At 42.0% G+C, this 24376-nt stretch overlaps 2 protein-coding genes across 2 annotated transcripts; both read left to right on the plus strand.

The window, feature by feature from the left end:
• Nucleotides 1-508: 508 nt before the first annotated feature.
• On the plus strand, nucleotides 509-7420 carry nipsnap1 (nipsnap homolog 1 (C. elegans)). The gene is made up of 10 exons (XM_079270835.1): nucleotides 509-595; nucleotides 2037-2164; nucleotides 2764-2809; nucleotides 3137-3231; nucleotides 3577-3647; nucleotides 3820-3960; nucleotides 5046-5077; nucleotides 5175-5269; nucleotides 6196-6279; nucleotides 6862-7420. The coding sequence occupies exons 1-10, from the start codon at nucleotides 510-512 to the stop codon at nucleotides 6924-6926; spliced, it is 843 nt and encodes a 280-aa protein (XP_079126961.1). The 5' UTR covers nucleotide 509; the 3' UTR covers nucleotides 6927-7420.
• A 662-nt stretch (nucleotides 7421-8082) lies between these two features.
• On the plus strand, nucleotides 8083-22429 carry castor1 (cytosolic arginine sensor for mTORC1 subunit 1). The gene is made up of 9 exons (XM_079270039.1): nucleotides 8083-8347; nucleotides 13287-13357; nucleotides 15003-15196; nucleotides 15738-15873; nucleotides 17528-17651; nucleotides 18162-18278; nucleotides 18730-18812; nucleotides 19232-19326; nucleotides 21439-22429. The coding sequence occupies exons 1-9, from the start codon at nucleotides 8235-8237 to the stop codon at nucleotides 21508-21510; spliced, it is 1005 nt and encodes a 334-aa protein (XP_079126165.1). The 5' UTR covers nucleotides 8083-8234; the 3' UTR covers nucleotides 21511-22429.
• The last annotated feature ends 1947 nt before the right edge of the window (nucleotides 22430-24376 follow it).

The following is a 24376-nucleotide window of genomic DNA, read 5'->3' on the forward strand; positions in this document are numbered from 1 at the left end:
AGTTTACTGTACGTTCAGGGATGTAAATGACTCAACTTTATGCTGAATGCAGGTTTGTTTAGTTATTGCTCAAGTCTTATTGCTGTTTGGTGACATAAATATGATATCCAAAGCATTAAGGATGCGAATAATTATCATAAAGTTGAATAAACCACAGGTGTTATTCATAGGCTACAACTGAGGCACTAAGCCGTTTCTGGTATAAGATTTTAAAACGTCTTTCAGCAACAAAGTAGCTTTATTTCCTTTTAAGTTGTTCATTATCTCAACTAATCAGGTCTGATCGATTTTGCGTATTGATCCCTTTGTCCTGCGTCACAGAGCCACGCGCGTGTTTTTAAATAGGCTCACCATTATAAATACATCTTACTTACTTACCATTACCAGGGTGGTCAGGGTTGGCCATCAATACATCACAGACGGGTCGAGTAAACATTAACCAGCCCAGTGTGTGTGTGTGTGTGTGTGTGTTCACGCGTCAGACCAAGACTTTTACTTCACAGAGCAACATGGCGACGACCAACGTCACCTCTGTGTGGGCTAAAGGACAGAAGCTGTTCAAGTATTCTGTGAATCTGAACCAATTGGCGAGCAGGTAAAGACGTTTACTTTAAAGTAAGGAGCGCCGTTACAGACTGCTGACAGTGCATTTTAAACTTGGAGAAAAATGTATATCTAAATGTGACTCTCAAAAACTAAAACGTACTTCAACAGACTTTTCTGTGTTTGCCTAACGGGACACTAAACCAAGCTTTAACCGCTTTGTAACTTTCGCTTTTTCAGCCCTCACCTTATTAACTTCATATTAATATTCGTCTTTACTCAAGTGTAACACGTTACATTGTGAGTCTAAATGATATGGTGAGTCGATGCGTGCGTGTATTGCATAATGCTCTGAGGAGTCGGGGTCATTAATAACAAAGCAAACAGGCAGTTTGTTTTTTTGCTGGACCTCTGCACTTTGTCCCGTGAAGCTGACTGTGAATGTAACCGACCTTATCTCTGCCTCCACACTGAACGCATTTCCTCTGTGGCTGGCTGTTTTAAAAAAAACACTCATTTCTGGCTGGAATGCCATGCAGGCCTATTTTTGTTCTTTTTTTTGAGAGGGAGCCATGGGAAATGCATTTCTAATTATAGTTCCCAATTAAAGTCATTGGCCCTTAAGGATATTAAAAAGAGAAATCTGCCTGACCTTGGAAGTTTGTGGATTTTAGAATAATAAATAAAGCCTTGGAAAATGTTTATGAATCAAAAGACGGCCTTGAAAGTGACAAATAAGTAAATAAATACACAATAGAGCTCCCAAATCCATAAGTGGGCATGTACCAACTATTCTCTTTGGGTTCAACACTTCACACCCTGTGAAAAAATTCACAAATTCAGATTAACGTTGACATTGACGCAACTTTAAAATGGTTTAAAAAAAGAATGAGTTTATAAGTAGCTATGAAGGTCATTTAAAAAGAAGTGTGTTGGAGCTGTTTTTAACACTATATACATTAGCTCTGTCTATAATATTTAACTTATTTCAATATCAATTAGTTTTTGTGATTATGAGCCATACATAAGTAATGTAGATGTTAATGTGGATAGTGTAACCGCTGGGTTAGTCATTGTTTGCTTTACTATGACGGTCTTTTCCAGCTCACTAACTTCAGCACAGTTCCTTAAACTCGTATTTCTCCGCTCTCTAACTTTGACAGACAGTTATTCACGCTCAAATACCAATTGGAGCTCCTTAGATTGTAACAATAGTTCTTAAAGTGAATGATATTCCCCTTTTATTTCACTCCAGAGTGAGTGAGAAGATGTTTTTATGCTGAAGACACAAGCAACGGCATTCAGCCCACTCACTCATACAGTATGCATGTTTTTTTGTTTGTATCAAAGTACATTAGCATGACTATCTTTTATCCCATATGTCACGCATATCTCCACGATCCTTTTAAGTTTTTCTTCTTTTAATACCGACAACTTTTACGTTGTTGCTTTGAGCCTTTGTGAAACTTTCTTTTGTCTTGTTTCTTGTGTAGGAGTTTTTCAGAGAATGGCGACAAAGGCTGGCTCCGTTCCATATTTGAGCACAAAGTCGATGCCAGGAAAGATGCCCACTCCAACCTGCTGTCAAAGAGAGAGACCAGCAACCTGTACAAAATCCAATGTAGGCACAAGATCTTTTACTATACTGTTCAAGTGGCAGCGCATGCTCTTTAAAGCGTGAGGCTGCAGGAGGCTGAACGCAAGTGAACAAAATAAATAATGTTCATTAAATTCAATCCAGAATGGCCTCAGTGACCTCAGAGAACAACTGGAAGTAACACGAGAAACAAGCAGTGGACTGCAAATGTAACAAGTCCTTATCATGTGAAACGTATGGCAGCAACAAGTTATTCTAGCGTGATGTAGTCAGTCTGTGATGTTTTCAAGGCGACATCCCACATTTATTTCTCCTGCTCTTCTTTAGAGTCTGTGGCGATAACTGTGTCTGTCTCTCGCAGAGAAAGCTATTGTTCTTCGCGGGGCTTTGATCTTTTTTGGTGGCGTACGTCACACCATGTCGGGATTTCAATTTGAGCACTCGATCAGCCGTAGCCTATAACCTATTGAGAGCGAATCAGTTCTGTATATCGAAGTCTTCGCTGAATCGGAGTGTGAAATTACTTTGTTGAAGAATTTGATGGTTGCTTGTATTTAAAAATGAAGAAAGAAAAAAAAAACTCCCATTTTTGAAAAGTCTGTCTGTCTGTCTTTTTTTTTCAGTTCACAATGTCAAACCAGAGTGCCTGGAAGCATACAACAGTCTAGAGTGAGTGTGTTCACTGCTTTAAAACATTCCCTGCATTAACTGCACCATCAAGTTAAGTTCTGGCAATATTAAAATAAACTTTAAATACATCCATACAATCTCAGCTAATAAGTTTCCCACATTCACAAGATTATTCCATAGTATTCTTCAGAGTCATTTTGCGTGAAATTTAAGTCATGTTGGGTGAACCACTAAGTTGGAGAGTTGTGGACTTTATGCTCTCCGGGTGCCCTCTAGTTGGGCGTTAAGTAACAGCATATTTATAACTGCTGCTGTCACACAATGTGTGAAAATGTTTTCACATCTTCTTTCGTGCTGCCCCTTTAGGGCCGAGGTGCAAAACAGGCTCCATCAGGACCAGGATTACCCATGTGAGGTGGTGGGAAGCTGGAATACCTGGTACGGAGAACAGGACCAAGCTGGTAAGCGGGGAAAAAATGACTAAAACATGGTGAGAAGAGTCGCTTCTTGTTGCTCTTGTCTTTTCCGTCTCAAGGCCTCATGAACGACACCATTTGATTCAAGCTGGCTGTAAATAGTTTGGCAGAGCATCACAGAGAAATGTACTGACACTATAGCAGATGACTCACCGCCTACACTTCTCCTTGTACATATGATCATTTACAGTGTATACCATACATTAACAGCACTCGGTGACAACAAGCAGTGATCCCATGGTGATGGAGGCGCTGTGTCTCTGTGTTTGTGTGGGTGGCATCTGTCCTCACGCGGTGCTACAGTGACATCTGCTGGTTTGTCCCTCGCAGTGCATCTATGGCGGTACAGAGGAGGCTACCCAGCGTTGACTGAATGTCTGATGAAGTTGGACAACAACAAGGTTGACTGAACTGTTTCATAATATTTTACATTGTCAGGCAGAATAGGAAGTTCAAGAAAAGGCTGATATTTTAAGTGCAGCTTAGAATTTAATTTCACACTGCAATAGAAAAGGCACTGTATAGTATATCTTTGTATGTTCTTATTATACATTTTTTTTTATCTCTCTTCAGGAGTATGAAGAGTTTCGGAGAGAGAGGGCTAAAATGTTAATTTCAAGGCGAAATCAGCTCCTTCTGGAGTTCAGTTTCTGGAATGAACCCGTGCCCAGACCAGGACCCAACATCTATGAAATGCGAACCTATAAACTCAAGGTACCCACATAGATTACACACAACTGCATGACACGTGACAAGTATTTGAATATAGCTCCATTGATTTTATTTGAGTTCTAAGAGACTTTACACCGTCAATCAGTCAGTTCTCTCAGTTGTGTAACATGTATTTTTACTACAAATATAACACAGATGTAATGCCTCTCTAACATACAGTTGCAGAGATTTATTAAACTTTAACGGTTTACAAAGTAAATGTTTTCTGAAGATCTCTATTTGTTGTATAAATCAAGGGACACAATGAAGTTGATAATGAAAATGTGTAACGTACTCTTTCTGAGTAGCAGGATTGTTTTTGTATTACAGCCATGGCATGATTATTTCACGGTTTTTCCAATCCATGAATCAGAAAATGCCGTCAACAGCCAATAAAAAAAAAGGAAGAAAATGTTTTATGAATGGAGAATAAAAAATGTTATTTTTTGTGAAATTGTATGTTCAAATGAGGCATTAACTAATCCTAACTTTTGGTGCGATCAGGAGAAATAGACAAAGTGGTAAAAGAAACAACCTCAATGTGCATTTTTGACATTTTCTTTCCATTCGTCTGAAAGAAGACATGTGTGGAAGCAAAGTAGCGCAACATCTCAAAATGAACTCGTGCATTAAAAAATAAATGTGTATGTATTTGCATACTTTTTGTGCTGCCTGTTATCTAGAAGGAGTCATGCAATTGTCCTCTTATCTCTCTTTATCAGCGAGGCATATCTCAGCTTTTAGATGCATTGTTTTTGATAAACAAGACGTTGCAGCACACATTAATGCCAAGAGGTTTGCATGAATGGAGCAACGCACCTGATAAAGTGGTTGAAAACACAGCCATGATCAGATCTGTGTGCATGTGGGCTCATATGTCACATTGAGTTGATTGATCTGTGTAAAATAAATAGGATATGAATGTGCTGTTTGTGGGACTGTGCTGGTTTATATACAAGCACTTTGGCTGATTAGGCTGTATGTGTACATGTAAAATAAGTGTCCTGTGTGAAGGGATCGTGGTGCAATTTATTTAATGTCCTATTTCAGTTCAAAGCTGTGTTAATATTTGACATTGTGTGTTTCAGCCAGGAACTATGATTGAATGGGGAAACCACTGGTAAGGCTCAACCAGCTTCATTTTCCATCGTAAACATGAAGTATTACAGGTGTTCAGGTCATCATTACACTCCTGAAAATAAAATGTCTTACAACAGGGCGAGGGCGATCAAGTACAGACAGGAAAACCAAGAAGCAGTGGGCGGGTTCTTCTCACAGATCGGCGACCTTTATGTTGTTCATCATTTGTGGGGTGAGTGTGTAACGTTTTGTTTTGTTCATCGCCTCAGAGATATCGTGGCTTTACTACCTCTCATAAAGGGAATGGTTGCTGAACAAGCTACAACTCTACAGGCAGAGTTTGGAAATGATGTCATGTGATGCCATGTAAGGTTTTCGGGGGTTGATCATTAGAAGAAGGTGATAATACAGGAAACAGTGATGTAGAAACACTGCATTTATTGTCCTCTGCAGGTTTTGTATAATTTTGTCGTGCTGATTGTCCGAACTGTAATTTTACCATGTTGGTCTTTTCCGGTCACAAGACATCTGTTTCATGTCTCCCCTAGAGGCAAAATTGTGAAATAAATAAAATTGACTTGACCCACAGTGTCAAAAAAAACCAAATGTAGAACAACCTGAGACAATTGTGAATCGTCCAGATAAAGTAGTTTTACACTGAGCTACTTGTTTTTTTTGTGATATGCAACCATGTCAATCTTTGACCCGCGTTTCAGTGATGTTGTAATCGAGCAAACGCAGTAGCACGGTTAGATGCTGATGTTGACATATGCCACATGAGTGTCAGAATGACTGGCCCCATTCACGAATGACAGCCTCTGACCCACAAAATAGGCAAATTAAATACCCCTCACGATATAAAGTGTTCCCTAGATGTAGGCAGTTTTAAAGGGATTTGTATGACTTTGTATGAGTTTGATTATCGCTATTTTGCCTCCTCTGTGTCTCGTCAAATTGAAAAAAGGAAATATTTGTTTGCATGTTTCTTTGGCTCCAGCTAAGGTTTAGTAACCCAGTTGAACATTATTTGTGCCGCCAGAACAACAGTGTGCCTGAAATCAATTTCTTAAGAATGTTAAAGCTAAATGTTTTGTATGAGCATGGCATGAATTTATTCACACTTAATGTCATATACGCTTTGGTCAACTGTGTTTACAGCTTATGAAAGCCTTCTGTCCCGCGAGGAGACCAGGAACTCTGCCTGGCTGAAGGAGGGATGGGATTCAAATGTGTATTATACAGGTAGGAGAGATGCAAACCAACCACAAACACATACTCCCAAGAAAACAAATGCACCATTAAGCCAAAGGTGGTTTCGGGATTTAGATCAATCAATGACTGAAGTTGTGCTTTAACTTCATTTGCTGTTAAAATGATAGCAATAGGAAGTCAGATAGGAGCTATGAGCTACATGTGAGAGTATTCAACTTGAATCAAGATGGAAATCAGATATTGTTGTTTACAATATCAATGAGTCAATGGTTTAGAAAGACAACTTGTGTATTAAAATATAAAGTTTACTGGACTATCAGATGAGAGTTCAGGCAGAGATCAGTGCATATATTCTGTGGAAAGGAGCAACATGAAAGTATTGTCTGGGAAAGACGTGTGAACAGTGAACATGATGCAATGACGGCATTCTAATGAACACACAATACGTGTGCTGACCTGTAACACATTGTGGGAAATCATGGGAATTACATCATAATGGTCTGAAGTTGCAACTGGAAAAGTTGTGTGTGTGTTAAAATGGAAATTGCATTTCATTCCACATTCTTTGAGTTTAAGTTTTTAACACTTGTGTTTCTCTCTGTCTGCCCTCAGTGCCTCTGATCAGAAGCATGGAGTCTAGAATCATGATTCCCACCAAGAGTTCACCTTTGCAATAAGAAGAGGACTGAAACTGAGAACATCTCTCTGACAAAAACTCATTCAACAACGGCCTGAGCAACATGTCGTTTTGTTCTTTTAATCTGTTGGATGATCCGTATTGTGTTCAAGTATGTAAAGAAAACCTTTTTTTATGATTCTATATTTGCACAGCGGCCAGATAGATTTCTGGCCGATTTCTGGCCTGATTTGTGCATAGATTTTGCCTACATGTCTTGAAGTTTAGGTAAGTAATGACAAAGTTGCACAATGAAATGTCAAATTGTATGCATGTCATTACTTGCATGTATTTTACAGTAGATTGAAAAAATGACATGATCACATGTCATGATTACTACATGATTGTGTAGAGCTAGGTGCGGTATGTTTCCTGCTTTTTGTTTTGTATCATGAGTGGTGGTAAAGCGCCGTGTATTTATTTTTCACAATGAAGGAGGAAGAGTCTCCACCCAGCCTTTTATGATTGAATATGAATCGCACAGAATGAGATCACAGTGAGCTTCACAGCTGTGACTGTGAACACACATGTTGGATCAAATAAAACTTGTCAGACCTCACTCGTTTAAAACAGCTGATCATTTCACCGATTTTAAAATTGACAAAAAAGAGCTTCGCAGGAGCAAATGTGTGACTTCTGGTGTGAGGTGGTTGACGAACACACAGTTCAGTCGTCACAGAACCAATGTTATCAAGACAAATAATGTTTGAAGAGGAAAACTGAAAGGTGGGAGTATAACTGCTGTAACAGAAAAACATGAATAGAATGAAAGCTAAACTGTTTTGATGGGTAACAATGTTTTACGCTATTTTTGTGATTCAATTGGGAGATTTGCTTATTGGCTTTCTTACCAAGAGCTAAATGAACAGATCAATACTTCATTCATAGCTGTTAAGTGTGAAGCTACAGCAGCCAGCAGCTGGTTAGCTTAGCATAAAGACAGGGGGGGGGGGGGGAGACCTGGCTCTGTCCAAAGATGACAAACTCAAATGAACACGTTATACATAGTTTGTTAATCCATGCAAAGACCAAAGTGTTAAAAATGAAATGATGACCTGTAGCTTTAAGAGGAGGGGGCGTGTCACTTCTGGGGCTGTCCCTTATTTTGAATATACAGTAGTTCAGCAGGGCTGGAGTCGGATTGCGTCGGATGTTTTTCGCCTTGTGAGACGTGCACAGCGGGTGGTGGGTTGTTGTTGTTTTCGTCGGCAATGCACATCGGCCAGGCCTGTATTTAACGTTTAAATGATAGCGCACAGCTAGGGAAGGCGTGTTTTTCTTCTGAGCCGCGTGCACACAACCCGACAACATGGACTTGCACATATTGGACCACAGGCTTCGGGTCATCAGCATATCCAAGAATGGGCTGGTGCATTTCACACACCCCCTGATTAAACTGATATTTCTCCGGAACAGGACACGGTAAGAAGCTCCATGGGATCGGGGTCAGATGTTTGTGTGGCACACCGGGTAATCCAGCACGGATATGAGCTAACCCACAGCTCCTCTTCATTCACTGGGTGGTCGAGCCGTCCCTGGGTTATTTGCCTGAGCATGTCCTGCTCTGCCTCCGTGACATGATCTACTGCGATGCATGGAGCTGTTGGGGAATTGCATTAGCTTGTGACAGATATTTAACGTTTGGGAAACTGCACAGCAGCAAAAATATATTATTTAGGATTGTATTTTTTTTTAAATGGATTGCATATGATTGCATTCATTATTTTTCCTTCATTATATTTGCACAAAAACCTTCAGCAGTTTGGTTAGCACAGTGCATGCTCATACGTGAACGTGCATATATTTTGTGGTCCTGTAAAATGCATGAATGCACGGCAATGCATGCTGCTTCTATAGAAACAGTACCAGCATTGCTCAAACATCTTAAAGAGCATGCAGAGCCCCTCCACTCTATTTTGGTGGGACCTTGTTTCTCCAGCACAAACTTGACCTCTGACCTCCTTTACCCAAAGCCAGCATCCAGTTTGCAAATTGTCTGGCGCTCATGTTTGCATGAGTACCAGTTTTCAGCTAATCCCTGGATATCCTCCTTTGTTATGTAATTGTTTATTGCTCTGCCACATATGCATGGCTTGGAGAAAAAAGCTCAACATCTGTATTGGAGCTGCCCGTGGTGTAGGACAGGCTCAGCCACTGCTCTCATGTCAAGCTGCAAAGAAGTTGTGAGCAAATGTCAGGGACGATTTTCCTCCTCTGATCTGCTCTGTGTGACGCCTGAAGTCTCGATAACTCGTCGTCCTCAAGGACTTGCTTATCGTGAGCGTCCTGTGAGTATCAGCATCACAACGGCCCTTTCAACTCCCCTGTATGTTCAGTACATTGTGGAATTGACAATAAAGCAAACGTTGAACTTTTGAACTTTGAACTTCATTAAGCTGTTTACCAGGCAGCAGGAGTGGATCATGAGCAGCTGACGTAGAGGAATGAGATTTGCATCATGTCCTGTCAATCACACCATCGGCACTCATTTGCCTCAGAGTGTTGAGTAGGGTTTAACACGTCCACGCTAGGATTTCACCAAGCTACTCGACTAAGTGATTAATAAGTTCCCTGTCAATGATACAAGGATGCACTGTGAGTGAGTCAGTATTTCTGAGGAACTGTGCCGCCCAGATTTAAAGTCAGTGTTTTATCTCATTTAAAGTCTACATTTCCATTTCCGCCGACTCTGTGTTGCTTTCAGTGTCCGGGGGGAGAAAAGTAGGCTGAGCCCAGAATGAACCAGAAAAAAAAGCATGCACGGTGCCCTTCCTTTTGGATTAGCAGGCCTGTCTGTTTTGTCAGTGTGTTGTTGTGCTTGCTTTGGAGTTATGTCATCACGCTGTGGTGTGGCTGTGTTTTGGCTTGTTTTTCCTGTTGTTTTTCTATAGCCGAGTTTTGCCCCAACCCCGATCAAACTATAGACCATGCAGACAGGGGGGGGGGGAGGAGGTGTGGTGGAGATTGAATTCATAGCAACTCAAAAACAATGGAGCGAAAACAAGCCTGATTGCCTCTGATCTCCCTCTCTCAGGCCCCTGCTATTCATTAGAGAACAACTCCCCGAAGAGTGGAACGCAAAGTGGTTTGAAAAGCAGGTCCTGAGCAGAATTTCAAGGAGGTTCCCTGCTTATAGGAGCCAGGCTCATCCCAAGTTCGAAGAAGTTATATTTGTCTTTCTGCTTCATCCAACACAACTGAGGCACACCTGTGGTCCAGAGGATGAAAGTCGTCTCAGAGACTTTGCCTCGCCGAGAAAGGAGAGGCCTTCATGTGACGAGGCACCGCGGGCCCCGGCTATCAGCTGCACCGTTAATCTGTGAAGGTCAGCTCTGTTTAGTTACGGAGAGACTACGTGTCATCAGACGGGTTACGGTGTGAGGAAAAGTGCCCTCCAAAGTGAGGACATGTGATCTGGGTCAGGTCTTGGATTTGGTTTTGGGTTCCGACTACAAATCAGGCTAAATATGTGCTGTAGTGTTACGGATCATATAAGAGAATGAGTCTATCTTCATGCATTCTTGATAAAAAATGATGAGTTTCAAATAAACACTGAATGAATACTACCATGAAGGGGGAACAAACATGGTTCATGGGCCTGCGTGCTGTTAGTTTGTAGTCTTATAATGTCCGTCATGTGTTTTTCGGAGTTTATGGGTGTGGGAATCATCAAAGCCCAGTATCAGCCCAGGATATTGCTCTTACTGTACTGTGGACGCAGCCCTGCAGGTTCCACAGAGTCCTCCTTTCTTGCCGTCGGCGGCTCACTCACCGAGCCTGAGTTGGAACAATGCCTCTGCTGAGCCAGAAACCCGCGGGGGGGTCCACTTGTCTGCCTCAGTGATCTGTCAAGGTTGGGGCTCTCGCTCCCCTCGTTTACACAAAGCTGCCGGATGACATGCAGGGATTTCAATAAAAATAAAAAAAACACAACAGAACACATCCCCATTGTTCTGAAAAAAGAGGAGGCCGTGAGAGCGCTACAAATGTGGGAAGCTGCAAAAGGTAGCAGACAGCTCGGACGTCCTCTGACGGATGGGGCCCGAGGTGGCTCGGGGGGGCCTCACTCCCCGCACCTCGCAGCAACATCGGCTCGCTCCGCTCTCATCATGTTTCCTCAGCTGGAGCATCGGTTGCAGGAACCCTCACTCCCTCAGCGCCAAACTAACCGCCCGTGGCTTTGTGCAGCTGGATCAAAGTCCAGACTCTCGTGTGCTTGGTCTTCATCCTCTCCACTCGGACGCTCGCCTCGCTACCTGTTGCTTCCGCCTCCCGTTTGGTTATTTCCCCTCCTCCTTCACTTTGTGTCGCTTCAAGCTTTAATAGAAGGAGCTTGTTTTTCTAAGGTTGCTTCAGGCTAGAGCTTCCAGTATGCGTCTTCAGAAGTGCTTCTCGAATGTTGGAATAGATTCAGAAACACACGCAGATGCAGACATCAGAATTAGCTGACAATTCATTTTTTTCTGAAATTCTCCCCTCTCCCTCGATGACAACCTGCTTTCGAGTGCAAAGACATTTGACATGTTTTCCAAACTAGTAGTTTGGTTTGAGCATAACCCAAATCCTTACATGCTGCGTTTCCTTTGGGATCTATTTTTCCTCTACTTGTCTGTTTTTCCCCTCTTTGTGTGAAGGCAAGCGTAGACGTAAGGACCTTCCTGTTCCTTTGCCTACGTTTTTGTCAAACCACACTGTGCATTTGTTCTACTAAGTGACACAGAACACGCTGAGGAGAGGCCCTTTTATCTGTACATCACAAACAGGAAACCGAAGCGCCGTTGCCTCACGGATGGGTTTCCCTCAGGTTGCTCGACGCAACGAAATCCGTTGCTGAGGTCTGGCGGCCGCGCAGGTGTAACGCGAGAGCCCCTCACGGTCGCACCACATGCGATAAAGCTCCACACTCGATCGCTCTCTCTGGCGGAGTAGATGCTTGGCTCACGCTACCTGCAGGAAACTGCGAGCTAAGGAAGGTGAGGGGTCAACAGGAAATGAGAGGGGGGGGGGGTGGTATTATAACACAATGGGCTGGCTGAGCTCGCTAGCACAGCTGTTAGTTAGTGTTACAGTGTTCTCTCTCTTTGTCTCTCTGTGGGGTGATTGTCCCATCTCCTGGCAGGGATTACTTTTTGCTGAGTCAGGAGTATTGCGGCCTCACTCAGGCTTCTACTGTAAAGGCCTCGGCCGACTGATAAGCAGAGGAAGAGGAAGGTGTACCTCCAGTGAGACGTTTTAGGAAAACAGGAACATGCGGCTCTTCCTTTTTTATGGGTTTGGAGAAAACTAAGGGAGGTGATCCATGTAGAAGTTGCTCATGTCTTCTCTCTACCAAACATGAAACCAAAGGCTTCTCAAAAGGTCAAACTAATCCTGAAAAATTCCGCGAACTCGCTCCTTCACAGCTGCAAAGTTTTCTTTCAGTGGTATTGTCAGTGTTACTCATTATAGAAGCAGGAACGTCCCATGGATCATTAAATAACACTGAAGCTACTGTTGCTGACATTTGTTTTCCCACAGTATGGAGCTTGGTGGATGGCTCTAAAATACCGGGTGCTCCAATAATTCAGTTCAATCTCCATGTTTTTGTGTTACACCTACCAAAGGTATTTGTTTTTGGTGTCCAACAAGAGGAATTTGTCCCGTACAGAAAGTTAATTTGAAGTATCGTCATCTTAAAGGCTGATGTTATCCAAGAAAATGCGTGTTTCACTGCCCAGTTCTTTCCTCAACCCGTATCAAATCCCATGGGCCTCTTTTAACTTTTTCCACAAAGGCAACATTCAATAGAACTGAACACTGTGGCCCGGCCAAGCAAACTGCCTTTGAAAGCAAACGCTTTTGTCCCCAAGCCTGATGAGTTACGCAAATACCACGCAGTAGATAGACAAAAGCATCGCGCGTCGGAATCGAGGAATCTAAAGGTTCGGTCTTGTAGAGAAGCAGTCCTTGGATCCCGACTGATGATTGTGTTTACAATCCTGTGGATTCTGAAGCGAGCGTACCAACACATTTAGAAAGGCGGATGCCCTTCCCTTGAATGCAGCCGTTGCTAACTGGAGCAGTGTCCCTGTTTGCTGTGTTACCCACCATTTGCCGTGGACAAAGGAGCGATGCCGGCATAATGCTGATCCCGGGCTTGTGCTTATTGAGTGACAGCCAGTCCTGAAACCAGTGTGAATTTCGGAGAACTCCTGTTTGCTTTTATTCCCGGTAACTGTTAATGACGATCTGAACGTCCCTTTAGTTGGTTGCAAATGAATAACCCTGTTCTTCCCCTCTCTTTCTTCCCCCCCCCCTCTCCTCTTTATCTCCTGCCTCTCATCTTTGCCTCTCCCCATCTGCGCTTCCTCTCCTGTTTTAGATGCAAGTTTTTCAGTCTGACGGAGACGCCGGAGAACTACACCGTCGTCCTTGACGAGGAAGGATTCAAAGGTAAAGAGCCCCTTGTGTGCACATCTTTCATCAAGCGGGGTCGGGTACATAAAATGTACCCGACCACTGTCTGACTACACTCCTGGGACAAAGTCCACTGTGTAATGTACTGTGCACGTGTTACAGTCCCGTCCACTCTTCGTCCGGCCATTCGTGTGGTTTCACACAGATGTAGCTGTTAAAAGCATATATCGCCTCCGGGTGCTCCGTTTCTCTCCGTCTCCTTCTAAGTGAGAGCCTATTTTAAGAGGTGAAAGCTGGTGTAGCGGAGCCACAAGGGGCCGTCTGTGACAAATGATGCCAACCAGAACCGTGGCTCGTTTGAAGAAGAGCAAGGAAAATGAGGCACCTTAATGATGCTATGACCACAATTTTTTTTTGTGCCTCCTCTGGAGATTTTGGAGACGCATCTCAAACCTCCAAAGAATGTTTTCTCTCCTCAGCGTTCTGAGGTTCTGTGCTCTGTTGTTGTAAGTCGAGCAGTGTATGGAGAACTAGCGTTTCTTCTTTTACACCTGTTATTTAAGTAGCACTCTTAAAAGGTGAGGCTGCACATTTCCCGAAGTCATCGCCCCAGTATCTCTTTCTTTCAGCTTCTTGTTCACTTCCTGGATAGACACCTGTTCCCCGGGTAGCTGCCAGCTTCCACTTAAGTCTTGTTTTGGGACGAAGAGTAAAATATTCTGTTTTACCGACTCACAAGTTGTCACAGCTACGTCTGAGGGAACTTTGACCCTTCCCTCCCACCGACTAGGAGCCGCAATGTCTGAGCTAATTGCTGCATCGGTATCGGGTCACACACACACACACACACACACACACACACATGGGTTTTACTTGTCGCCATGCGGTATAAATAGCGGGGGCATTTTAGGTCTCCATGGTGAAGGGAGGTGGGGGAGAGGAAGTGTGTGTGTGTGTGTGTTACTTAAAGCTGCCTCATAGTTTACTCCTTCACGAACATAACGATACATCACCGGTAACGTAATGTCGTGACGACGTTTAGCACTTAATTGAAAGGGGGGGGGAGGGGGGGCTTTACTTTGATGTTTCCAAATCGTCATTGTAATCGCTTCAGAAAGGTTTGGTTGCATGACGGTTGGATGTACGTCTTTCACATACCTGGTGGTTTGTTTGAGCTTAGTAACTGCTGTTCCTCTTCCTGTTCCCACCAGTGCAGTTTGGTTGTGTTTGGGGTGTGACACACACATTTCTGGCTTCTGTAAAGCTCTGTTTTCTTGATTGGCTCAGATTACTTGCATATAATGTCAACCTGACGCCACTAGTGTTTGCACTTGTGATTTCAAAGAATTCAATTGTCAAAATTGGTGGAGCAAAAAGGGCAAGATATCCAGACTTTTTTTTTTTTTTTGTCTTTGATCTGTGTCAAGATTCAAAGACATCCTACAATTCCCATGATGCAACCCAGTAGCATTGGTGGTGTAGCACTGACCTCTGTGCACGTGTCAAAGATGCACATTGAAATGCTGTTGAAACCTAAATGTCTGAAATAAAACTGAGCCAGATGTTTTGACTTGTAAATCACAGCTAGTTGGTCATGTTCACTGAAAGACATTAGTCGTGGATATTGTGCCGATGCCCACCGTCTCACTGAGCAACTTCTTCCCCTCTTGTCCCCGCGCAGAGCTCCAGCCCTCCGAGCATCTCAAGGTAGAAAGCTCCATCTGGCTGCCGCTCAACGTGGTCTCCAATGGCAACGCCTCCAGCAGCTCGCAGGCCGTTGGCGTGACCAAGATCGCCAAGTCGGTCATCGCCCCTCTGGCCCAGCAGCACGTCTCCGTCTTCATGCTCTCCACCTATCAGACCGACTTCATCCTGGTGAAGTCCCGCCTACTTCCGGCTTTTTTTGCTTCCTCAGTCTTTGCTCCACTTCTGTTCCACTCCAGTCCAATCGGCGCGTCACACGAATCCTGTTAACATGAACGAGGCGCAGTAAAGCTGTTCACTCTTGTATAATTCAGAGACGTCTGGAGCAATTTTTCAGAATCTCTAAATTGCATGAAAGGCCTCTAAAGTCACAGTGAAGCCTTTCCGCCTGCCGAGCGCTGCCTGACAAAAGAAGCCACGGTGTCTGCATTTTGCCAGCTCACTCGTTTTGCTGTGAAGGAATTAATTCCCAACAGGGCTGAAGGCACTAAAAAGTTAGTTGATGTGTAACGTGAAAGTGTTCAGTCGGCAAAAATAGATAACACCTTGACAGACACTTGTGTCAGCAAATAAATGAATGGTTGACGTGCTGGTTGAGCTCGAGTGTTTCCTTACAATGAGCCTGAAACGGCACGATGAAATCTGACGGTGTATGTGAAATGAACTCACTGCAGACTGTGTGGCGTTAATGTTCCACATCCGTGTGGTGTAGGTGAGAGAGAAGGACCTGTCCGTGGTCATCAGCACGCTGGAGGAGGAGTTCAACATCTACAAGGAGGTGGGAGGAGAGTCGGTCCCTGTGCTGTGTCAGGACGTTTCCAACGGCCTCCAGAAGAACGGCAAAGAAGGTAAAGAGGGTGCTGTCCCGTTTAGTTTGAGTTCACTTACATCACACTCGGGGCCCAATCCCGATCTTCACACTCGCGAACTCTGGGATTTTGAGGCGCGCCCCCGTAAAGTCCGTGAGGGTTTAGGGCCGTCCCGCTGTCAAATCTTCGAGTGTATGGAAGCTGTCACGCAGACATTTTGAGCCCTTTATGAACACTGTCCGTAAATCCGCATTTCTGGAGACGTGGCCCAACAGAATTACCCACAATTCATAGCAATGTGACGTTAAACGCGGGGTTACCAGTGGAAGCATGGAGACGTAAACAAAGAGCATGCTCATTGGTGTTCAGCCTGGCAATTTGCAGAGTTTTGCTTCAGAGGATGAAGTTAAGATCCTCTAGCGCCACCTTCAGGTTCTTTGTGCAAAGATGTAAAAAATGAGTCACAGGTCACAAATCGGACGTGAGTGAAACATGCATCATTGCTGTTTCTCCAGAATTGAAGGAGTTACAAAACTAAAAGTAAAAAAAAAAAAACCTTGTTATTTGAGAAACATGGGACAGTCTAAACATAAATATGCTTCATATTTATATTTTATATACAGTATTAAATACACAACTGCAGCTGCCTTCTTAAGACAGCAGTGTTATCATTTTAACATTAACACTCGACATTTTTGAACAAATTGAAACAGTTTTGTTTTTTAAATATATATATATTTTTTAAATAGCTACATGATAGAAAATAAACTGAAAGGAAACTTTGTAATACATAAACATAATGCATTATATGCATGGGATACTAAATTACAGAAACGAGTGTGCTTAACATTAGTTGCATCATCTTCAAGTCTGACTCACCCTGTGTGACATGACGGGTGTAATGAAATATATAGAGAGAGGAACTTGCTGTTGAAGGACACCTGTTGTGCTTAAGAACACCATGTTTGACTTAAACAAGCATTGCAGTTCATGACATCACATAAAGAAACAATGCAAACACGCAGCGTGCTTTACAGGAAGTCATTCTCATGCCACCATGAGGTCCAGAACATGCTGAAAAATATGTCCACGCGTTCACAATATTCCATATCTTTTCATCTCTAAGATGCTGGCTTCATGTCAACATCGTAGACCAAACATGTAGGCACAGTAGTGATGGAAATGCTGCTCTAATGTCACTGCTTTGCGACTGCAAGACTGAACGAGAAGATTCCAATGAAGTTGGGAAAACTTGACAGGAGTTGTTGGAGAGGGAGGCGAGTTATTGGATTCGCACTGATAACTCCCTCTTGTATGGGTTTCATGTTAAAACTGACTGAACCTTGATTTTTAGTACGACTGAAACTATGAAACTTGGATGTCAGTTGTCAAATCCAGGGAATATGTGCCCAATAATTAATCTGCTTAAAAAACGGAGAAACAAAACCTTGCAACTTGCCTGAGAATCATCTTTTTTTTCAGGGTCTTTGCATTTCAGCCTACTTTAAGTGGTGCTAATTTGCCAAAAGGTAAACAAGTATGGACAATGTTACAGTTTACATTTATAAAAATGTATTTTTATTTTATAGTTCTAGAATATGCAATCTGTTAATAATGCTTTTATCTGGTAAAAAAAAAAGAGTGGTTCTAGTTCAGCTGTTCTTACAGACGAACACTGTCTTTGCTCTTCCAGCCATCCAGCCGACTGTTCACCCGGTGCTGATCCCGCAGAACCAGTTCTGTGTCATGTCTCTGGACCCGGACACACTGCCGTCCATCGCCACCACGCTCATTGACGTCCTCTTTTATTCAAACAGGTGAGACGCTCGCTTCACTCGCACCGCTGCAGTACCTCTGTAAACACACAAGGTGGCAGCACATGACGCAAACTAGACATCAGCTCACTGGCTTTTTACATTAAAACATGGCAGATCGCCTCACAGGTAATGGTTTCACATCAGTTTAGTCATGACATGATTAGTGAAAACTTGAATATGAGACACACACTGACCATTTGTCCCACCCAGTTATTGTGAACATAGAAGATTATTGTGCCCATAAGGCTTTTCTTTTATTGCTTGCTTTCTTTTTCTTCTTTTTAATCCAAGAAGATACATTCACAAGCCCTGTGTGAGGTAACACAATACAAACTTCACAGGGATTATCTAAATTGCAAAATTAAACAAAATTTGAAATTGAAAATGAAAGAAGTTTTCTGCCCTACCCTGGACTTCTGTCTGTAACGTTTTCTTTTGTCTTATATAAATCCCTTTTTGTGGCCGTCTTTGCCACTAATGTCTCACCAAATGTTCTCTTTTCCTCCGTAGTCCTAAAGAGGATGCACAGTCGTCTCCCAGCCAGGACTTGGACTGCATCAAGTTCTTCTCCTTCTCCCTCATCGATGGCTACATCTCACTGGTGATGGACACCGAGGCTCAGAGAAAGTAGGAATTCTTAATACAACCCTCTAGCCGAGCCCACCTATGACTCCTTAATGATGCACATTTAAAATGCTGGAATGGCACAAACAGTGGAGCAAACAGCACCCAGCGGAGAGGGCTGAACGATTTTGAAATGAAATATCTAATTGTGATTATTTTTAACGGATATTGCATTTGATCTGTGCTGAACGAAGATGTGTTCTTAAGTATATCTCCGCAGCACCGCGGTGTTTAACATAAAATCGTATTTTAACCGATATGTAACAAATATTGCACCTCCTTTGATTTAAAATTTGCAATAAGCCAGATTGCAATTTTTTATGAATTGTGCAGCCATAATCCAGGTGTTTCAGTGTCTGTATTTGCAAGCTGTTGTCTGGCGATTGCTGTGAGAGGGTTTTCCTCTGAAACGTTTGCACCGAGTGGAATTCAGTGCTTGTTCTTTGTGCTTTAGGTTTCCTGCTGATCTCCTCTTCACGAGCTCATCCGGGGAGCTGTGGAGAATGGTCCGTATAGGGGGACAACCGCTGGGCTTTGGTAAGGCCACTTTCTTTCAAACACCTCAGATATGTATTCATTTACTCTACATACAGGTCGGTCAGTCGGGTGGTACAGTCCAACCTGCTTCTGGATCTGCTCCCCCTGCTGGCATTGATCAGGGGATTTTGGTGTCGGACTGGTGTCAGAAATCTTTCAGGTTATACTAACTCTGAATGTGAATTCATTTTTTCCCCCTTTAATTAATTTATTCTGTAATAAACTATCTATTATTGTGTAAGTTTAGATAGAAACTGCAGTTATTGGGTAGTTTTCCAGTAGTATCGGTTCTATTGTATTACATTTCTTTTATGATATCTATAAGAGAATCCATGTTATCACATCCATGCAATGCTACATCTGGCTTTATGATTGTGATGCTAATATCAGTGTATTTCTCCTCCACTCTCTGTTTCTAGATGAATGCGGTATTGTTGCCCAGATATCTCAGCCTTTGGCTGACAGCGACATCTCTGCCTATTACATAAGCACCTTCAGCTTCGACCATGCTCTGGTGAGTCCAACGTCCTCGCGTCATTAATTAGGACACCATCGCTGTCAAGGAAGTCAAAAGTTTGACACATTTTTGACTCAAAAATGATTTATTCTCAGCGCAGATATTTTAAGGTTTGGCTCTTGCTTCTTATTGTGGGAGCTGTAGACGGATAAGGAGCGAGAACATGTCACGTTTACCAGCATTCCTTTGAGGTTTACACATGAGGAATGCTTGAGGCAGGTGATTCCAAATCAGCGTGAGATCAGTGACTGTTTTTTAAATTTGAGGAAAGAAATTAAATACAATTTGAATCAAAGGATTCTCTAAATATTTGATTTTAAAAACACTGATTTCTTGACCTGACAAAATCAACTTTATTTAGATATTCTCAAAATGTGTCCAGCTTAATGTGTGAACACTACAGCATCTTTAAAGATGCATTTAATTGTAGACATTCTTTTAACATTATTAAATTCATTACAATGTATTTAGACAATATTAAATATTCTCCTAGATGTTACAACACATTCGATTTTGGTAAACATTGAGAATGCAACACCTAATGTCAACATGTTTTTCAGCCTGATCGAACTGAACTTACTCTCTGTATATCCCTGTTAAACAGTGTTTTTGTGGTGTTGGTGAATTGATGACGGTACCTCATAAGTAATGCTGAAATTGCACAAATTAAGTTGAGGGTTAAGCCCCAGCCCTCAACTTAATGTGTGGGTTGGTTTAAAAGGTTTTACCAAATGAATGACGTTCAATGGAGTGAACTATAAAACCCTTGTGCGCCGTAGATGAATTGCCTTATAATAGACATCCTGTATCTTTCCGTTCTCCCTCATCTTTGAATCACATCGCAAAGTATTCATACAACCTTAAAGTCTGAGATAGTTTGGCTGGTGGAGTTTTGTCCCATTGAGATTAGAGGGAAGAGGATGGCCTCTCTCAAAACGACCACCCACCATTGACGTGATTGGTCACATCACAAATGGTCCAGCAGCTCCAGTTAGAAACATTGTATCGCTTAATTGAGCTCATTCAAAGATCTCTTTTACAAGGGACGACCTGGCCAAGAAAAGCCGCATCAGAGTTCAGACATCCTGGACTCAATCGATTTCGCCAGAGTTTTTAGCTGACTCAGGGTTACTATGTTTTGAAGTGTCGGATCAGTCGGTAGATTATTCCATCCAGTCGGTGCAGAAAAGCTAAAACCTTTCCCTCCCAATTCAGTTCCGACTTTGGGAACAACACAATGCAACAAGTCCTGCGAACAAAATGTAGAAGAGAAGATAAGAAGGGAGGAATCTTACCAAGAATAGTTGGTAGATTACAAAAAAACACATTCCAGGCAGTGACTGAGATGTCTAAAGTATGAAATACTTCAAATGAACAACATGGGAGTCTTTGGGTATTCCCTACATTATTCAATCGTTCTTACACCTACTTTTAGAATGCACTTTTTTATAGCTGTACAATGCAATCTAGCATGTCATTGAGCTTAACATAGTGCTTAGTCATCGACGTCATTGCACTTAATCATTTTCATGGAATTCAATTCGTGCCCAAACCGTGTGAACCTTAGTGGTGTCACTGTTTACCACACGACAGACAAAGAAAACAATTACGCCATAGTTGGTGATGATATCAGCCTGTTTTGCTGCCTCTTCTCACGTCACTCTGAAGTCTTTTGGTTGATCTTCTTTTCATAATGCAGAGTTGTGTTGGAATAGCCAGCGGAGTGATATTTTTGTAAAGCGGTACATTGAAAAGGATGGAAGACATTTAGGAAGCTAAGGGAGTAGCCGCAATAAGAAAGTGGGTTGAGGACATATCCTAACATTGAACGTAGAGCAAAGCGTCGTCACTAGAACCTGTTGAAGAACGTGTGCGTATAGGCTGATGGGAGGTCCCGGTCGAAGTCTTATTTCAGTGAATAACAACTGAAACTCACGATCATTTGGAAATCAGTATTATAAGACCATTTCTCAAACCCTTAATGACAACAAAGTCTGTTTCACAGCCAAACATTAGGCAATAAAATAGAATGTGTACCTCCTTTTTAAATAGAGATCACAAAAAGTGAACCCGCTTGCTTTTTTTAAACTTTATTTTTCTATGTTCTAGGTCCCCGAGGAGGACATAGTGAGCGTGATAGACATGCTCCAGCATCAGAGGAAAGAACCAGCCGCTAGTTGATTTGTGAAGTCCAGCCTGAGCTGGATGACCCTGGCTCAATATGCCGCCCCTCACTCCAGCTCCAGCGGCCAAGGGTGGCAGGCCGGCAGGACAAGATTCTAACCCTGTGCCTAGACTAGCACTGCATCGCCAGCAGTATTAACGACTACAAACTCGCCATGAACACCAGAAGCGCTTCTCTATGGTGTGCATACACAGTTTGTCTGTGAGGCCTCCTGTCTTACATATCTTAAGGCAGGATGCACTGAGTCGCAGGGGGCCCACAAGCTCACGCATGCACACAAACGCATCCAGACACTTGTTCATTCAAATTCACAAGCACAAAGTCAGATATATGATGGGCTCTTTCTCTCTCATGCAGGTGGTCTGAAGTTGAATTGTTCGTATTATTTAGCTGCAAACAGCAGATCACACCTGCATACATTTCACCAGTGCTATAAACACACAACTTAGTCTTCCAGTCATGTTTGTATCCTAATGCCATGTGTCTAAACGGCCTTTCTTTTCAAATTGAAGGCCATTTTGCTGCATTTTTTTTTCTTTCTTTCCACTGAAAGCGTGAAGCTTGAAATGCAAGGCAGTTGTGAGAGTGTTGATCTTACAATAATTTTCAAAAGAAAACTGAGAATATCAATTTTTTGACAACAGGCCTCACTCATTTTGGTTTAAGAGGAATGTGCAGGTAGTTTTTCTATATATTAAAACTACTTCAAGCAGGACAGTAGGCTTCGTTCGTGCTTTTTTTTTTTTTTAAAGAAGTCCGCATTTCTTAACCAGTATTACCCAAGGTCAGTAACACTATGTCTTATTTTTTGTTATTTGCACAATATACTTTTGACTTTGCTAATATCCCTCAGATGTTTTCTTTGGTACAACTTTTGTACAATTCAAAGTAAAAGTATTCTTTAAACATTTGTAATTTATGTGCTGCTTCATTCAATAAAATGTTGAAATGAGTTCCTCTTTGTTGACTTCTTGGCACGAGCCAGTTCCATTGTTTAGGCATAAATGCAGGTTAATTTGCAAAACTGCATGTTACAACAAATACTGACTACCTTGTGACAGACCGATGTCTTTAAAGTCTGTCATCACTCATGAGTCAACGATGTGAAGTTAGGATGACGGACTATTTATGGCTTTTGGTTTCCATACAGTGCTGATAATGACTTTCCAGGACCATCCCTGTGGTGTTTGGTCTGTTTTTGCCTTAAAAGGAAGTGTTGGAGTCACCACTTTAAAGGTGTCTTTACCATTGGTTTTGAGTCAGGAGTGAGTATAACAAGAAAAAAGAAAAAAAACATTTAAAAAATCTCCATCCCAGCTTGAATGTACAGCGGGGCTCACATTAGTGATATTCCTCAAATGGTAACAACGAGGGCAAACATGGCACTTGCTGGTCTAAAGCCAAGACTTGGTCTTAATGCCTGAAGCTGGACTTAACTGAAGATTAAACAAACTCGATACATTCCTTCAGCTTTGGGAAGAGGCTGTCTGGTGCAAAATCTCAATTTACAACCAGCATGTTTACCTTTTAGGAAATTAGTGGATGACTTTTGTCTTTGATGGAATTTATTTGTGATTCTGCAAATGGAAAAAGTATAATTGAATGTCATCTCCATAGAAATGAGATTTTCCTTTTTAAACCGATGATCTGTCTTAAGGAGAAGAAAGGAATGGAACCTTTGGGGCACAGCAGAGGACTGAGATCCAGGTCTGGACAGACTCCATCAGAGCGGTAAAGTAACATTTCACTGCAGGTTTGATCCACTGGTTGCGATTCAACAGTTAACAGGTTTTAGATGAGGGGGAGAGTGGGACTAAATCTTAACTCTTAATATTTATTAAGTGACATTAATAAATGAATACCTTGAGACTTCTCAACGTTTCTGACTTGCATCCACTTACAACACAGTCATGTCTACTTATGATCCCTTGTCATAGGTCTATGAATTAATCTGAAAAATGATTTTGTGCAGCAGTATGTTGATTCTTTCCCATCCTTCCTATCATGCCGAAATACAAAGTAGAAATAGTGTATAGTTTCATGTGTTGATATTTGAACTTTGTAATCGGCGTAAGATTTTTGTGTAAGATCTGAAATTTACATTAGAACTTTATTTTTTTTCCCGCTCTTTTTCAGTGTAAGTCACACCCCTGCTAAAACCAAATGGCTGATACAAGCCGCACACTCTGTCATAACATGGGAGATGAGTGAAAAGGAATTTTGTCATTTCTTGGAGCGTGTGAGCTTGTGTGTGGGTGGGATGTAGATGACCAAACACTTTAGATACTGTGTATATATAGGCCAGATTACCAGTGAAAAGTGTTTTGCAAAGTTGCACCTTGCTGTCTTTATGTGGTTTGAATCAAGAACCGCCGGACATCAAACAAATCTCTGACTACTTTCACTATGGATTATAAACTCAATGGATCTCTAAGGCGCTATGGTAAATATCTTTATAACTTTAATGCTACATTTAAAAAGAAAAAATAAACACAGCCACTTAATGCCCAAAAGGTAGTACTTTGTACGATAGTGATACATCAAAATTCAAATGTTTATATGAATTATGTTACAAGCAACTTTTTGTCAAGACTTCTGTGTGCCGGCAGGTGCATTTATTAGTATTAGTATGTCTTGTGGGCTCGTCCTCCCTAAACTCTAAAGAGAAGCCTTGTGGAAGGAAATACTTCCAGTGATGTTAACAGAATACAGGAGTGAAAGTATATTCATCCAACACAGAGCTATTAGAGGCATTATTTAATTCATTAAATGTATTTTTTACTTCTTTCGTTAAGTAATGTTGCTTTTTTCTGTTTCATGCATTGATTGAAAACTTGAGAAAAAAAACCAATGAGTTTACAT

Source organism: Melanostigma gelatinosum (assembly GCF_949748355.1).
Source record: "Melanostigma gelatinosum genome assembly, chromosome: 6".
Taxonomy (NCBI): Eukaryota; Metazoa; Chordata; class Actinopteri; order Perciformes; family Zoarcidae; genus Melanostigma; species Melanostigma gelatinosum.

Excerpts from the sequence above, each read along its gene's own strand:
- nipsnap1 (XM_079270835.1), top strand. The coding sequence starts at position 510 with ATGGCGACGACCAACGTCACCTCTGTGTGGGCTAAAGGACAGAAGCTG. Across the intron at positions 596-2,036 it reads CTGAACCAATTGGCGAGCAG|GAGTTTTTCAGAGAATGGCG; the intron begins GTAAAGACGTTT and ends TTTCTTGTGTAG. Across the intron at positions 2,165-2,763 it reads CAACCTGTACAAAATCCAAT|TTCACAATGTCAAACCAGAG; the intron begins GTAGGCACAAGA and ends TTTTTTTTTCAG.
- castor1 (XM_079270039.1), top strand. The coding sequence starts at position 8,235 with ATGGACTTGCACATATTGGACCACAGGCTTCGGGTCATCAGCATATCC. Across the intron at positions 18,279-18,729 it reads GACACCGAGGCTCAGAGAAA|GTTTCCTGCTGATCTCCTCT; the intron begins GTAGGAATTCTT and ends TTTGTGCTTTAG. Across the intron at positions 19,327-21,438 it reads TCAGCTTCGACCATGCTCTG|GTCCCCGAGGAGGACATAGT; the intron begins GTGAGTCCAACG and ends TCTATGTTCTAG.